At 39.0% G+C, this 17,828-nt stretch overlaps 3 protein-coding genes across 3 annotated transcripts; 1 reads left to right on the top strand and 2 right to left on the bottom strand.

Moving 5' to 3' along the window:
- Window positions 1–529: 529 nt before the first annotated feature.
- Window positions 530–1,219, bottom strand: LOC135075425 (uncharacterized). Its single transcript, XM_063969867.1, has one exon. It carries the CDS (start codon window positions 1,217–1,219, stop codon window positions 530–532), a length of 690 nt encoding a protein of 229 aa, XP_063825937.1.
- A 5,066-nt stretch (window positions 1,220–6,285) lies between these two features.
- Window positions 6,286–13,487, top strand: LOC135075096 (DNA repair protein RAD50). Its single transcript, XM_063969433.1, has 17 exons — window positions 6,286–6,665; window positions 6,946–7,129; window positions 7,341–7,526; window positions 7,707–7,920; window positions 8,147–8,238; window positions 8,317–9,356; window positions 9,435–9,548; window positions 9,627–9,824; window positions 9,901–10,047; window positions 10,224–10,439; window positions 10,511–10,671; window positions 10,758–10,992; window positions 11,099–11,305; window positions 11,411–11,607; window positions 12,568–12,672; window positions 12,759–12,875; window positions 13,065–13,487. Exons 1-17 carry the CDS (start codon window positions 6,411–6,413, stop codon window positions 13,309–13,311), a joined length of 3,915 nt encoding a protein of 1,304 aa, XP_063825503.1. The 5' UTR covers window positions 6,286–6,410; the 3' UTR covers window positions 13,312–13,487.
- Window positions 13,488–13,576: 89 nt separating this feature from the next.
- On the bottom strand, window positions 13,577–17,322 carry LOC135075782 (conserved oligomeric Golgi complex subunit 8). The gene is made up of 7 exons (XM_063970266.1): window positions 17,156–17,322; window positions 16,775–17,081; window positions 16,476–16,641; window positions 16,031–16,126; window positions 15,735–15,924; window positions 15,239–15,402; window positions 13,577–15,153 (listed from the first exon to the last, which is right to left on the bottom strand). Exons 1-7 carry the CDS (start codon window positions 17,208–17,210, stop codon window positions 14,473–14,475), a joined length of 1,659 nt encoding a protein of 552 aa, XP_063826336.1. The 5' UTR covers window positions 17,211–17,322; the 3' UTR covers window positions 13,577–14,472.
- Window positions 17,323–17,828: the final 506 nt, after the last annotated feature.

Here is a 17,828-nt window from a genome sequence, read left to right as displayed (position 1 = left end):
GCCATGATGGGCCGGATTGGGCCGATGTTGCCACATGGTACCGATTACCCAGGAATTGGGATTGTAATTCCCTGATTCGCCAACACATTAAGCCTAAATGGCCGACAATTTTGTGATTTTTTATTTAACTAGGTAATCTTAGTTTCAAATATTAATTATTGTAAAGTTAGTTCTTTGGTACTCGGGGTCGTGAAATGATAGTCCAAAGCACGATTCAAAGGCACAGAAACGTATATTGTCTTCCACACAAACGAAATATAACATCAATAATACTTGAAATCAGTAGCAAACAATGATTTTACGGTCTAAACATAGAGAGATTTGCGCGCGCGTCGCGGCCATGGGCGGACTGGCGTTAAGCACGAGTCTAGAAGTTTCGACGACGATCGTTGGCGAAGAGCGCCGACAGAGCGCGCGAGCCCCGCGTGTTTTTAAAACGAACGCCCGCCAAACTTGAGTGCGAGCATTAACCCTATCGCCGCGTTATAACCTCCCCCTCTGACCAAGATATAGCGCCCTCGCGTCTGGGTCAGTCGAGAAAGCGCTTGGGTCGCCCGCGCTTGCGCTTCTCATTTACGGGTTCTGGCGGAATGTCACCTACGAATGGGGTCAGCTGAGAGACGTGATACCTCCCTAAGACATCCTTGCTATTAAGCCTTTCAAGGATATACGTAGTGGAACTCGCAGCTTCCTTGACCCGATAGGGCCCGTCTCGTCGCGGTATAAACTTAGGCGTCTGACCGCGGGTCGTATCGTTGCTCCCCTGGGTCTTCAGAAGAACAAGGTCCCCGGCGGAATAATCTGGCGCTGGACGACGACCTTCGTCAGCAAAACGTTTCTGGTTGGCCTGAACCTTTTCATGAACTTCCCTGGCTTCAAAGAGCACTGTCGACATCCGTCGAAGGTAGGAGGTAAGGCAGGTAGTTACATTCTCACTCTCCACAATAGTGCGCATGTCTGCGATCACGTCGGCTGGTGCACGTATCTCTCGGCCGAACGTGAGAAAAGCGGGAGAGTGGCCAGTGCTGCTGGTCACGGCAGAATTCATGGCGAATCGCACCGTTGGTAGATGGATATCCCAGGTGGTGTGGTCTTTACCTACCAGGATGGCGAGCTGGGGCTTTAAATCCCGGTTCTTCCTTTCGACTGGGTTCGCCTGAGGGTGGTAAACAGGTGACAGCGACTGTGTTATACCAAAAGTGTGGCATACCTGTTGCATAACTTCGCTGATGAACTGGACACCATTATCGCTCAAAATGCGTCGCGGCACCCCGTACCTCAAGAAGACTTCCGAGACTAAAGTTTTGGCGCAGTCTGCACTGGTGGCATTCTGGAGAGCAAACAACTCTACCCATCGGGAGCACGTATCTTCTAGGATCAGGATCCACTTGTTCTTGTCAGCTGTCCTTTTTGAGGAGCTCCGTCAGCGGCCGGGCAACCTCGGCGTAATTGGGTATAAATCGACGGAACCAGCTAGACGTCTGCAGAAAGGTCTTCAACTGCTTAGTATTCGTCGGTGGGGACATGTTGGCGACAGCTGATGTCTTGTCAGGGTCCACTTTCACTCCACCGGGTACAATCACGTGTCCTAAGAATTTGACCGACTCACGGACAAAACAACTCTTCTCGCGATTTATGCGTAGGTTATACATCGCGAGCCTGTCAAAAACGGCATGCAGGTCTTCCAGGTGTTGGGAAAATGTTTCTGACAGAACAATGACGTCGTCGAGGTACGTCAGCAAGCAGACACCTGCAAGTTCCTTCCCAGACTTGAATCGGTCCATAAGGCGTTGAAAAGTGGCCCCAGAGTTCCTCAAACCCATGGGCATCCTTTTAAACCTAAAACAACCTAAGGGGCTCACGAAAGCTGTCTTGTCCCTGTCTTCAGGTTCCACGCTGACCTGGAAATACCCAGATCGGAGGTCGCAGGTCGTCATAAAGCTGGTGTTCTTAGCTGCGTGGAGAACGTCTTCTATCCTCGGGAGTGGATAGCGATCAGGCTCGGTCACCGCGTTCAACTTCCTGTAGTCGACACACAGTCGAACTCCTCCGTCTTTCTTTGTCACGAGGACTACGTTTGCAGCCCACGGAGAATCACACTCCTCGATCACGTCAGCATCCAGCAACTTCTGCAGTTCCTTCTCTAGTATGGCCTTCTTACCGGGTGACAATCTGTAAGGCGGTGACGCGATGGGCTCCTGGTGCGCGTCGATCTTCAGACGATGCGTGGCGTACTCCGTAGGAGGACCCTCCTTCGCGAAGCGATCAGCGTTTTGAACTAGGAAGGCGTTCATCTGCGTCCTCTGATCTGCTGACAGCTGCGTCCCTTCGTCGCTCCTGAGCACCAAACTTGCTACGTCTACTCTCATCAGGTCCGTATTTGTAGGGGTAGGTGACTCAAACCTGGTGATGAACGGGTACCACCGATGAGGGTCATCATTGAAGGACCAGCTGCTCTGCGGTAGATCCAGCAGGATACTGGCCCTAGTGATGAAATCTCTACCTAACAATGTCCTGGTCTGTGCATCCTGTAGCACCATAAACGTGGTAGGTATCACACGGTTATTCAGGGTAACGTCGACATCACCCTCGAGGATGGTATGTACTTGCTGCGATCCATCAGCAAGTCCAATAGTACGAACAGCTTGCCTAAATTCTGTACCAGCTTCCAGTAATAAATTATAGAGTGCGGGGCTAGCGATTGAGTGGGTGGCCCCCGTGTCAAGAATAGCCAACCCGGTTCGTTTCACAACCTGAATTTCAATAATGGGCCTCGGATCTTCGCTATCGGTGACGTTAGCGGTACAAAAATCCGGTTTCCCGCTCGAACTGGGTACGGTTTTACAGTTGTCGCACTTCGACCTCACCACTCCCAGCTGACCGCATCCGTAGCAACGTAGGGGGGTATTACTATCACGTGAATTTTGTGAACTATCACCGCCTTTGTTTGCTTTATTACGGCAGTCGTCAATAGAATGTCCGAATAATTTACAATAAGCACACCTAGGTCGGATACGTTTTTTCCCTTCACTATCACTGTGTTTTGAATTTAAATTACGCGGGTTATCGGATGTAAATGTATTACTCGAATTAAAACCAGAATTATCGCGAAGTTTAACAGAGTTAGGGGGGTCATTCGTGGCGCGCGATGGGTTAACGCTCGGGCCTGCGTTCGACGAGCGGCATCGCGCACTCGAAGGGTTAATAGGGCTCGCGCTATTATTAGTATTGAGAGAACTTACCTCTGCCAGCGACTCCTCTACCAACCTGACCTTGCTGATAAGTTGCTCCAGCCCGTCCACAGTATCGCGAGACACACGTTTCCTAATCTTACGGTCCAATAATCCGTATACGATGTCTATTTTCATATCTTCCGGCACTGTGTACGGTAATTTCATTATTAGCGCGCGCACTTTACAAATAAAAACATCGGCTCGGTCACTACTTTGATCACACGCGAAAATGTCCCGTAGTATCTTGTAGCCGGGTCGTGGCACGCCGTACATCCCTCGAAGCCGTTGTAGGGCTTCGGTCCAAGATGACACCGACGCCTTCACGCCCTGCCACCACACGGCGGCGTCGCCGGCCAACAGCATAGGTAGTCCCCGCAGGGCGTGCTCGTCGCTGACGTTCGTGCACTCCCGGAACACCTCGATGGCATCGATGAAGGCTTCTAACTCGTCGGCATTTTTAGACGTTCCATCGAAACGCGCCGTGCACTTTGAGAAATTGCCGGGGCGCTGTGTGTGGCCTGGAGTGTCGGGGCGTTGTGATGAAGTACACGGATGACCTCTGTTACTTGACAGGATGCTGTCGATGAGTACGCGGCTCGCTTCCATTTGGCTCCGAGTGATGCTGGAGACCAAGTTTTGCAGCATTTCCTCTGACATTGTAACATTCGGCGAAGACACCACCGTCCTGTCCGTTTCGTGGTCGGTGTTGTGGTCCGTGTCGGAGTCCGACCCCTCGTTCTTCGCGGTTCTCGCGACGTTCCTTTTTGGCGGCATGATGTAAATCTCTCCCAAGCAAGTGTGTTCGAAGGCTTTCGCAGTTTGTAGGTACTTGTGCCGGTGATCGTGCCCCGCGAGTTGGGCGTCACTGTAAAGTTAGTTCTTTGGTACTCGGGGTCGTGAAATGATAGTCCAAAGCACGATTCAAAGGCACAGAAACGTATATTGTCTTCCACACAAACGAAATATAACATCAATAATACTTGAAATCAGTAGCAAACAATGATTTTACGGTCTAAACATAGAGAGATTTGCGCGCGCGTCGCGGCCATGGGCGGACTGGCGTTAAGCACGAGTCTAGAAGTTTCGACGACGATCGTTGGCGAAGAGCGCCGACAGAGCGCGCGAGCCCCGCGTGTTTTTAAAACGAACGCCCGCCAAACTTGAGTGCGAGCATTAACCCTATCGCCGCGTTATATTATTTATTTGTTTAACTTCTGATTTGGTTAGTGAATTGGCTATTTCGAAGAATTTACAAGGAGATTTAAATCAGAAGATAGCAATACTACAGTTCACACTAAAAAGAGAGGTAGGGCCGCAGAGAGCGAGATAGATATAAGTAGGTATTTGACTCAAGTTTTTGTTCCAACTCTGCCCTCCATTTTTATCTTTAGCTTCATGGGATAGATGCAGCATGTGAAAAAATTTGTATGAAGCCGAGCGTGTCACTTTTTAAACGTCATTAGTGTCATTTTAGCGAATTTTAGTGATTGCCGCAACGTAAAAATAATCGTATCATCGTACTGCATTCGCAAAGTCATCGAATGATATCGTGTGACTCGATTCGACAATTAATTAATTCCGATAAAACTGATCATTTGTTAAATACAAAACCAAAAACATCTTTATTTATCTTTTTAAATAAATTAATTCTTACAAATCGTCAAATCTCGTTATTTTTTTTACCCTACCAGCGTTTCAAGACAAAAATTTAAGTCCATGAATACCATGGATCAGTGCGTGTCTTATTGTAATGAGTAAGTACGGTTCCTTGGGATCGGTATGACATTGAGTGCACCACATACAGGGACCATGGTTTTAACTCTTAGAGTACATCGCAGGATATGTATTAAAACAATGCTACTTTATACTTCTTCTACTGCTACTTTATTCTAATTAATTATTTGTTACTTGTGCTGTTAATTACAATTCTCAATCCGTAAATAATTTCTTCTTTCTACCGTGTTCGTACTACTGTCCTCGTAAAATCATCGTAACCGATTGTTGTAATCGGATTATATGAACATCACTCGACCATGTATGTCCATTTGGACATATCGGAATGGCACGCTTTGACGATCAACTTCTTGCTGTATCTACTCTAATCCATATCTGTGCCCACAGATATGGATTAGAGGCAAAGCCATACATCTATTCGAGCATGAAAACGGTTTAAAGTGCTATACTCTATGATGAAAATAGTATCTTCGCATGATCTTCTCTTACAAAGATTTTAACTATAACTTGGCATATAAAGTGTATAATAAATGCCTTACAAAATCTGAGTAATAACACGTACGCTATTAAAATCAGTTAAGGGACTATGTTATAAGCTTTTAGTATTTATTCTCTATTTAAGATGCAATGTTATGATTCGATACAATGTCCTAAATATTAGGCGGCATAGTAGGGGGTCATAATTACAATTAATTTCATGTGATATCCAACGGGACTAGGTATCATCACCTAATAAGTTTATAGTAGTCACAGTTCCACAGCCTAGTCCTTTCCTTTGTCCGATTAGGACTGAAACTGAATGTACCATCGGCCACAGTGTTAACTATCCATTGCATCTCATGTCGTCTCGTTTTATCGCAAAGAATCACCATTTGATTAGAGCGAGAGCAAAAACGGAAATGGATAGTTAACAGTGTGGCCGTGTGTACTGATGATGAATGAGGCCATGTGATAGGGTCCCAGCCCATGGGCTAGTGACCAGCAATCAATGAAAAAATGAAGGTTAGAGATTGGATTTTGGGGATTTAAACGAGTTATTGGTAGTGCAATAAAGTTGAGGCGAACACAAATACTCAAGAATTCGGAACAAATCAATAAGACGGAATGTACATACATGACAGAATCGTATGTAAATGACATAATACTATTTCCAAGTTCTACTTCCAAGTTTTATTAGAACCATTTTTTTTTGTATTAATTGAACGAATTTTTATTTTTTTATTCTCTGTTTTAATATTAAGATAAAATAATGTGATATTTACACCAGTGATGAAATCGCAACTGTTACTCACTATGGGCAACTCCCTATGGCTTCTTTCTCAAATGTCAAAAAATTGCGATTGATGCCGGGCGGTGTGGTTGTTTGTTGGAATTCTTTATTCATTGGCGCGAAAGCAATTAATAAAATACTACTGAGGAATCCTGTAAATTTTTAGTTTTGCTATGGCCGGGGTGAAATCTTTGGCGGTCAGGGGCATAAGAAGTTTTGGTCCAGAGGACGGCGATGAACAAAGGATAACGTTCGAAAAACCACTAACATTAATCCTAGGACAAAATGGTTGTGGTAAAACAACTATCATCGAATGTTTACGATACGCTATCACCGGGCAAATGCCGCCGGGAAGCCGTAATGAGTGTTTTGTTCATGACGCTAAAGTCAATGGAACCAACGAAGTATTGGCCCAAGTCAGACTGAAGGTATGAATTTATTATGTGGCATGTCGACAATTACCTACTGTAACTGTGTAAAATTAAGATATGAAATTAATACATCTTCCATGACAAAAAAAATGATATAAAATTTGTTAATTATCAAAACAGTATTTACTTACCTACATTGTCTCATTTTTCATCTGATAGATAATTACAAAATGCAATTAATTATGAACTTCGACCTGTGCAGCAATAGCCAACTATATCTCATTGCTCTATAATTTTTGTTCTTTTTATGTAAATTAAATAAATTTGTTTTACATAGATTGTCAATGCAAAGGACAAGCAGCTAGAGGTGTCTAGGTCTATGCGTGTCACCGCACTACAGAAGAAGAAGACAAAGTTTCAGACTTTGGATTCATTTCTGTCTGTGCTTGATGATGCTGGAAAAACTAAAGACATTTCATCGAGATGTGCCGATTTAGATTTTGTCATGTATGAAGAACTTGGTATGTTAAAATTTGTTATCTTAAATCAGTAAAGTCATTACTGATATAATAATAAAATAAGTTAATTTGAAAAAGGATAGAGGAGCCTTTTACCCAAGTGGGGCCACAAACAAGAGATACAGATTAATTGAATGAAACTGTAAAAATGTGGAATATAAAGCTATAATAAATAAATAAATAATAAAATTTGAAAAATCTTCTTTTTTGTCAGGGGTATCCAAGGCTATTCTTAATTCAGTTATATTCTGTCACCAAGAAGACTCAAGTTGGCCTTTGGATGAAGGTAAAAAAGTAAAGGAGCGATTTGATGAGATTTTTGAAGCTGACAGATACAGTGACTGTTTTGAACGTCTCAAAAAGATAAGAAAGGAATACACACAAAACTTAAAACTTCTTGGTAAGTAATAGCTTTTTTCTTTTTCTCACCACAATTTTTAACATGTAATATCTACTTAAATGTATTTAGTACAACTAGTTTACTACTAAAATTGTGGTAATACCTCTGATAACGTTATAGCAATTTAAAAAAAAACAATTATTATGATTGGTTTCTGATAATGTATCACTAAATGAACAGAACAAGAAGTGGCTCACTTGACTGAGAAGAAGGAAGACTTGGATAAGAAGAAGTTGGATGTCATTAACACTGAAACTCGCATATCTGAAGCTGAGCTAAAGGTGGCTGAATTAACACAAGAATTGAAACCCATCTCTGAAAAACTGTCTGCAATCACTACTCTTGAGAATAATATTGTAGCATTTGAAGCAAAGAAGGAGAAAATCAAAAATAAGTATGTGTTACTTTACTATGTTTATTACTTCTTTTAAAAATGATAACAGGCAAATGAAACAACTATAATTTCAAATAATCATAAATTGTAAAGTACAATTTTTAGTTATTTTAAATTTTATACAACTACACATTAATATTTCAACTACATAAGAAGTCACAGAGTTTAGTTTGATGTGACATTGTTTATGAATGATAACTAATATAATTTGTGTTATCATTTTCAGGCTTGAGCACAACCGAACTCAAGAAGAGGAATTAAAAAAAGCCATTAAAAACATCTTTGAAGGAACAACAGCTGAGCTGCAGGAAAATATAAGTATGAACTCATTTATCAAAATTATATTTCCTTACATGTATGTACTTGTACATTACTAAGTTGATATTAAATTTCTAGGCAACTATGGAGCTACTGCAAAGGCTAAACAAAAGGAACTTAACGACTCATACAAGAAGAACTTCGGCTTCAACAAAGAAGAAGAGAAAATTGCAGATGAAAAAACTAAAAATGAAATGAAAGTCAGCAAGTTAATTCTTCTAGAAAGTCAGAATCAAGAAAAGATTGAAAAGAGAAACAAACTTGTTGTTGAAACAGCTCAAATAGCAGAAATAGAAGGTGTTACTGAAGTTGCAACAGATGAAGATGCTGAGAAAGGTGTTGAAAAAATAACTGAAAAAGTTGATGCTCTAAAGAAAGACCTCAATGAACATAAAAAGGTTGTTGACGCCGATGAAAGCAAATTACAGTTAACTGTTGACGAAAGCAGAGATGCGCTTTCGCGACACAAACAAAAAATATCCAACAAGGAATCAGATATCCAAAAAAACAAAAAGGATATTGCCAAAGTTGATAAAGAAATTACTGATGCCAATGAATCTAAAGTGAAATTGGAGAACTTGGAAAAAAAGATTGAATCTGCAGAGGAAGAATACAAACAGCTTCAGAGTGAGCTCAATACTGAAGAGTGTCAACAAGAGATCACTGAGGATGAGAAAGTAATGGAGACTTATGAAACTGAACTCGATGAGCTATCTGAAAAGATAACTAAGCTCCAAAAGCAAAGTGCTAAGTTAAAGGAAAGAGATCTGGTTGAAGAGTCTTTGAAAACTAAAGAGAAGCAGGCAGCTGTGTTAAGGAACAAACATAAAGCAGCACTCACAGATATCTTGGGCAGCATGCCTGAAAAGGACTTTGCACTTTCTGTAAATAAGTTTGAGTGTGAGATTCGAGCTGAAGTGGACTCAATGAAAAAGAAACAGAAGGAGAAACACACACAACAGACTGCTCTGCAGACTGAGAGGAAACATGTTAGGGAAATGCTAACTGACAAACGCAGTGAGCTGACGAAAGCTGAAGACCAGATGTACAAAGCTTGTGGAACTCAGTCTTATGAGTCAACACTTGCTAAAGTTACCTCTAATGTGGAAAAATTGCAGGTAAGAGCACTCACTAACTCACAAATATCATTAATTTTCATTTGATAGTTGTACTATAATATATTTTAATAATTACAGGATGAACAAAATGTTCTTCAATCATCCATCTTCATCATTGGAAAATATAAAGGTCAACTGCAAGATAATAACTGCTGTCCCTTGTGTAGTCGAGGATTTGATAATGAATCTGAAGTAAGTGGATTGATCAACTCATAAAATTACAGAAGAACATACTGTTATGCAATCTTAACATTATATTGTGCATTTTAGGTAACAGATTTAATATCGCAACTGACTACTCAAGTCATGAATGTGCCAGCAAAGTTGGAGAAAGTCACAGAAGATTTGCAGAAAGCCTCAGCTAAGAAAGACGAGTTGCTGAGCATGAAGTCTTTAAACGAAAAGATATCTACATTGAAAGAAAAAGATATCCCCCAACTTGAAAAGAGGTTGACTGATATTGAGCAGGTAATTCGCAGTTCAACTTTTAGCATATTATTATAACTATCGAAATAAAACAAGTTACATATTTATATATTTTTAGCAAATTGCTACATTGACTCAAGAAACAGAAGAGTTGTCAATGGCGCTTATCGAGCCCGAAACAAAGATGCAGACTGCTAAGCAAATCCACAGTGATATGCCGCTGCTCGACCGCACCACGCAGGAGATCGCTACCATTACGAAAAACGTAAGTTCAATCAGTGAATAAACATAATGTAAAGATACAAGATTGTAGCAGATATTTATGACATTCAAACTCTACTCTCTGGACAGTCTTGAAACTTATTTTATTAAAGATAGTTAAGGGTGTTGATTATAGGTTTAAAAAAAGCTAATTAATAAAAGAAACATTTCACATTTTAGCTAGAAGCAGTTAAAGCGCAGTGCGCCGACTTCGAGACGGACATGACTTTGGATGGTGCGTTGGCAAAACAGACTGATTTGAAACAAAAAATCAGCTCCCTCAAAAATAAAATCAAAACTACTCAAAGGAAACTCAATGCCCATAACAAGAAGCTGCAAACAATGACTGAGAAGAAAAATAAGCTGAAGGAACAGTTGTTGAATTTGCAAAAGAAGGTACGTATAAAACAATAAAATGTTTTCATTTGATATTTAACACAGAATGTAATAACACTCTTATAATGCAGGTTCAAGAAATATTCAATCTTCAAGAGAAAAAGAAGCAATTGGAAGAAGATGGCGAGAAATTTGTCCAAGAGCTTAAGGAGCTGCAAGACGGCATTCCGGCATTGGAAGAAGTGGTGAAGGAAAAGGAAGCAGCCAAGAGTGAGCAAATGAGCAAGTTAAGGTAAAAAAATATATAATTATGTTTTAATAATACCTCTCTTTAGTTTCTTAAGTTTACATTAAAATTGCTTATTATTTTTTTCACAGGAGTGTAACAGAAACTAAAAACAGTTACATACTTAAAGTTACTAGTTCATTTGACAAAGTAAAGCAAATTAATCTGGAGATTAAACAGCACAAAGATAAGAACATTCCTTTGGAAATGGATAAAATCAAGGAAGCTAATGAAAAGCTGATGGAGAAGCAAAAGCAGATTATGGCTGATAGGGATGCTCTTACTAAAAGAATTGATACCTTGAAAGATGAGTTGGCTAAACAAGAGGTAAGAGTCATGTAATAAAAATACATAATCTAATAAATAACAGTTTTGACTTAATTCAATTACTAGAAAGCTTAATAATTTTGATGTGAACAAATTCTTCTTTTAGATCTACAAGAGGGATTTGGAAGACAACATGAAAATGCGCAAAGCACAAACAGAAATCGAAAACCTTTTGAAAGAGGAAACTGAGAACAACGAAAAAATGAATGGCGCCAATATGGAAATGCTAACTGAAAAGCCTGCCCTAATCACGCAGCAAACTAAACTGTTCAGGGAAAAGGCCCAAAATGAAGGAGTTTTGAGTGAACTCAAGGCAAGTAGCAAATAATGATAGCCTTTGAGTCTAATATTATTAGAATTCAATTTCCTTGCACTATTTTGGTATTAGCATACTCATAAATAATATCTTATTTTACAGGATAGATTAAAACAATGTCGCTTAGAATTGAAGAAAACTTTGAACAAAGACATAGAGAACAGATTCCGGGAAAAGTTCTATGAACTGCATGTCACTAAAGCCATAGACAAGGACATCAAAGACTATTCTATTGCTCTAGAGAAGTGCGTCATGGAATTCCATAGAGAGAAGATGGAGAGCATAAACCTAATTATCAGGTAATTAATTTTAAACAATAATGGATTACTAATGTTTGGCCAAAAAACGTTTCCCAAATTATCACATCGCAAACAACGTTTCGCAAATTTTCATTTGGCAAATTCTCATTTGGCAAAACAACTTATTGCAAACTTTTAATTCGCAAATGTGGTTTTTGGCATATTATTGTTTAGCAAATTATTGTTTGGCAAAGTATGTTTTGCCAAATGTTTCATTTGGCAAAAATATTTCACGATAAACTATTTACAAAATAATTTGATTGGTACATAGAATGGAATACAAATTAGCTTGTGGTTATTATTTTGTTTAGTGGGTAGTTAATATAAAATTTGTTCTAAATAAATCTTATTTCATTCTTTTTATCGAAATTTCCAAATGATTCATTAACAATAGAGGTGATTCTAGCGCTCGGCGGCCGCTGCCGCGGCACGCTTCGCTCGCCTTCGCGCATTAAGGGTCACTGTTCTAACCTAACCTAACCTACTATTTTCCGCAATACCTACTTTTTGCAACCAGACTATTTTCTGCAATCTCTTTGCTTTACATAAAATTCTTGTAAAAACCATGATCATGTGCCTTATGCTTTGATTTGTGGGTAACGGTGGGTAAGTATGTGAAGTGTCAATTTGACCAAACAAATTATTTGGGATATAATATTTGGCAAAATAAAACATTTGCCATATAAACATTTGCCAAGTAAAATTTTGCCAAATGATAATTTGACCAAATGAATTAGTTGCGAAAAGTACAGTTGCTAAAAGTTCATTTGGGAAATGAAACTTTGGCGATAAGTTGTTTGCGAACTGAAATTTGGCGAAAAGTAATTTGGCCAAACGGAAGGATACCAACAATAATACATACTTTAATTATTGTGTTTTATTGTTTGTGAGGTGTACATGTTGTCCGATGTGCTGTTATGGTGACTGTATTTATTTAAATGTGTTTATTATTAATTTCAGAGAGTTATGGAGAAAGATTTACAGGGGCAATGATATTGATTACATCGAAATTAAAACTGAAGGAGGCATGACGGCAGAATCAGACCGTCGCAAATACGATTACAGGTAAAATACAAAACGACTCTATCAATATGAACTTAGAGATTAGTGTCGCTTAGGATGTGTTCTATTATAAATCTTGTAATTTACAGAGTGGTACAGTGCAAGAATGGTGTCGAAATTGACATGCGCGGAAGATGCAGTGCTGGTCAGAAAGTGTTAGCCTGCCTTATCATAAGGCTCGCTCTCGCAGAGACATTCAGCTCCAGGTAATTAATATTCAAAAATCGGTAGTCCCGGATTTATTTGAAACACTAGTTATTAAGGATTTAAATAAAATAATATCGACATTGGCAGAACGAAATCCGAGATATTTGTTTACCATAAACAAGAGATTTAGTTCTCACTCAAATTATTGTGTACCTTTGACAACATAGTAAAAGACAACTCTTTTTCAGATTTGGTATTTTGGCTTTGGATGAACCAACTACCAACCTGGATCAGGAAAATATAACGAGTCTTTGTTCGGCTCTCGGAGAAATAGTGAAGGAGCGAATGGTTCAGAAGAACTTCATGTTTATCATCATAACACACGACAAGGAGTTTATCGAGTCTCTCGGAAACATCGACAAAGTGTCCCATTACTATGAAGTGTCCAGAAACGAACATGGAAAGTCTAGAATTAAGAGAATTAGATTTGCGTAGAGTGTGTGTTTATATTAAAAAATGCTTTATTAATAGCCATTCCTTATAATTTTTTAACAGATTCATTAATATTTCAAGTAGATGTAAGAAGGCTGTGCCTTACAAATTAATTTCTCGGATCATTACATTTTGTATGTAAAAAATAAGAATAAAGTTTTTTTTTCTACAGTATTTCACTTAGCTGTTTTATTTATTTCATAAAACCAAGGGATATCTTTTTATCTGCCAGGTATAATTTACATATTATTTAAAGAAAACAAGTAGGTAACTTGGTAATGTTCATTTATTAAATTAAGACAACATACATACCTATATCTATGAAGAATTAATAATACCTAATAAATAATTTAACTGAAATAACATTTGATATTGTAATTGGACTTCTCCAATTTCGAGAAGGAGGTCAATCGTCGAATCCAACTCGGCTGGGCAGCGTTCGGGAAACTACGCAACATCTTTTCGTCCAAAATACCTCAGTGCCTGAAGACGAAAGTCTACAACCAATGTGTGTTACCTGTGATGACATGGCTCGGAAACGTGGCCTATAGTGGTAGTGGTACTATAGGCCTTATACAGAAACTCAAAGTTGCACAGCGTGCTATGGAGAGGGCTATGCTCCGTGTTTCTTTATCGAATCAGAAATGAGGAGATCCGTAAACGAACTAAAGTCGCTGACATAGCCCGACGGATTAGCAAGCTGAAGTGGCAGTGGGCAGGGCACATAGTACGCAGAACTGACGGCCGATGGGGCAGCAAGGTTCTGGAATGGAGGCCGCGTACCGGAAAACGCAGCGTGGGACGTCCACCCACAAGGTGGACCGACGACCTGATAAAGGTAGTAGGAAGGCGCTGGATGCAGGCCGCTACCAACCGTGCAATGTGGAAGTCATTGGGGGAAGCCTATGTTTAGCAGTGGACGTCCTGTGGCTGAAATGATGATGATTGTAAAGACATGGTGCTCATATTCAGTTAGGTACTTGGAAAGGCTGATCTCATTTAAGTTATTAATAGAGGAATACCTATGGGTATAGCATGGTATAATACAAATCTAGTTTGGGACTAGAGGCGCAGTGTAAAACGTCCAAGGATATTTATTTATTTAAAAAATCCAATCAATGGGAATCCTAGTTAAAAAAAGTCTAGACTAATATTATTTTCATTTTAACTGATTATGGTATTGAGGGGCTCGCATATCGTCGCTTGATTTATGTGTAACATTTTGCTCTCTTGAAGAACAGTCAATGTAACACCCAATAATTCAGCAATCTGCGTTGACGGAAATGATTGTGATAAGCATTTGGTAAGATATGGCACCAAGTCCTCACTGAAGCATACACAAAATAAGACAAAGTTCTGCCTTTCAATATCTGTGAAGCCTTGTTGCTCCCTATGATAGAATGCTAGTAGGACTTGCACAGCCTTCTCAAATGACTTTCTAAACTCATTGTATACTTCTTTCACAATATTTAAAGGAGCTGTGACTCTTAGACAGTTCAAAACTGTTAATAGCCCATTACAATACTCTGCTAGTGGATAGTAATCCAACAAGTTTTCAGGGGGACCTTGCACCATACTTTCATTGACTGGCCTAGGAACATTCTTTATACTAGACACCTTATAAGAACGCATTTGGCTATCAAAATGGCTATCAGTTTTTTCTACACCACTATGAAACTGTGCGAGGATGTTGTTACGGAATAGTGGTGTCAAAACGCATCTCATGTCTGCTCCAACTCGTCCAAATGACAAACATAAATACATGCACTGGTTCAGCAAAGACTCGAAACTAGATTCGTCTTCTCTTGGCAGGTCTTGATTTAACATTTGAGCAAGAATTTCAACCTATAACAATACAAATGCATAATAAGTAAGTGTTAACAATAAATTTATACAACAGTATTCCAGCAATCATTTGCTAATAAATTACCTTTAACTTCAACCAACAAGACAAAGCATTGGTTCCACTTAGCTCATCATCTTTCACTTTGGCCTCTTGTGTGTCAGACAAAAATATAGATTTATGCTGGGTTAGTACATTGAAAAGATGTATTCTGTGCAGCTCCACTATTTTTCTCAATAACTTTTCTGGTGCTGAAACAATATAACTAGTTTATTAGGTGTACTAGAAAACAGGGCAGGCTGGAACCACATTTACAGATACAAAATCTTCTATGTGAACAACACAGGAATTATTTACACAATTCATTTTTAATGTTTGATTTGGACATAGTGGTGATAGTAATAATGAATGGGGTACATAATACATATTGACTTTATGATTTGTTACTTTATAATGTTACATTTTGCTGTAGAAGTGTAGGTAGACAATGCAAAGGTGTGTAAAATATTGAATAGTCCAAAACTATTCTTTAATTAGCCTATAATTTAATAAAAATAATATTATAAGAAAGTATAGGGCTTACATTCATTATTCTTGGCATCTTCAAGTGCTTTTTCAAACCATGCATTTCTGGCTTTGAGAAAATGTAAATGCAGACCATCTGATATTACAATATTATTGCTGCTGGTCTTGCCAGAAATGTATTGATAAGTATCCTGTTCATCATCAGTTGATTTGTAAACTGTGTTTGCTCTTCTTAAATATCCAAGTATCTGCAAAGCATAAAAATCTATGTAAGAATCTGAATACAGTATACAGAGTAATACTATTGTTGAGCTTATTATCTCAGTCCCCTTTTTACACAATGCACAAACTTACTTGTAAACATTGGGGCAAAGGGAGGTCATAACGAAGTTGATTGAAGAGATGATAGAGAGTCTCAAACCATAATGTGATAATTTCTGAAGTTGTATTCTGCAAAATAAGACAGTGATTTAGTTTAAATAACAGATTTAATGTGTTGAATAAATACAGCCATCCCAACTAATCCCAACTAATATTATAAATGCGAAAGTAACTCTGTCTGTCTGTCTGTCTGTTACGCTTTCCCGCTTAAACCTCGCAACCGATTTTGATGAAATTTGGCATAGAGATAGTTTGAGTCCCGGGAAAGAACATAGGATAGTTTTTATCCCGGTTTTTGAAACAGGGACGCGCGCGATAAAGTTTTTCTGTGACAGACAAAATTCCACGCGGGCGAAGCCGCGGGCGGAAAGCTAGTTATGAATAAAATTCAAATCACACATAAAAAAAAACATGTTACCTGCACAATTGGAATTTCAGAATATCTTTTAGATAAGTTGCGGATAAATGTGAATATGTCTAGAGCACTCTCATAGTCCTCTGCATTGAGGGCCTCTCTCATCAATGAAGGCAGCTCGAGCAACTCTAGTAGTTTGTCACTTTGGTTACGAATACTGCTGTATCGGCTGTAAAATATTTTCTAAATATCATTATTTTATTTTATCAACCTATAGATTACATTGCTTTTAATAAAATTTTAATTTGATTAAACAGTACTGACTCTTTTTATCGTAATAATTTGCTTATAGTTTGTATTACCTTTTCTCCTTGACAATATTGCCAGCCATTTGTGAAAACTTCTCACATTCCTGTATAAACATTGGTGTTGTATCCACAAATGATGATAATGAATCTTTAGACTTGGTCAGGTCCTTCATGATAGTACGAGATATATCTGCAGTCTCTACAAATGTCTTATAGTTGGTAAAGGCCAGCTCCTGGGTTTGTTCAGTTAGTTGCCTCATCTCTTCTGTCAACCTCTCCGGCTCTTTGCGTACATGTTCCCAATTATGTGAGCCTAATTTTTTTATATAATCCGTGATATCATGGAAGTATTCCACTTTCTCTGCAAAAGTATAAGGGTAAAGTTAGTTTGGTCAAAATTTTTTTACAGGTAAACAATGCCGTCACAACACTCACCGGCTGCATTGTCGGGAAACAATAAATTACTAAGTTCTTTCAGTTCTTGTGCCATTTTTACAATTATTATACGCTTTATTAATTGAAATACAGTAGTTCTTTCAGATAATTATTATTTTCGTATCTTTTTGTTTGCGTGTAAATTCATCATTCGTTTTGACGTCACCACCCATCAAAGAGCATAAAAGAGCCACCCATGCTGTCAGTCAACTGTCAATCTGACTGCTGCATGATGTCATTGTCAATGTCAAATAGTGATGCACCCGTCGTTCGCTTTTTTTACAGTCCTTTTTTTACGGGACAGTCCATTCCAAAAAAAATACGCTCTTTGATCAAACAGGCAACCGAAGCGAGGCCGCGAGGTGCACATCTAGAACGCTGCTTTTCGCTTTCCTTATAGCTTTTCCTTTATCGTGATTCGTTGAGTGACATAGAAATCCATGTAATTTCTATGGCACATTGACACCCAGAGCCCCAATTACGGTAATTTTTAACGTCTCCAATCCAGACACGCTTCTCGATTCTGTGATACGATTGGTCAAAACAGCTGACGTACGCTGTTGAACGACCAATCGTATCGCAGAATCGAGAAGCGTGTCTGGATTGGAGACGTTAAATATTACCGTAATCGGGGCTCAGTATTAGGAGCACGCGCTTGAAACTGTTGTAAAGT

This window comes from Ostrinia nubilalis, chromosome 10, assembly GCF_963855985.1.
Source record: "Ostrinia nubilalis chromosome 10, ilOstNubi1.1, whole genome shotgun sequence".
NCBI lineage: Eukaryota > Metazoa > Arthropoda > Insecta > Lepidoptera > Crambidae > Ostrinia > Ostrinia nubilalis.
Note: the sequence above shows the minus strand (reverse complement) of the source record. Positions and strands in the feature narration are given on the sequence as shown.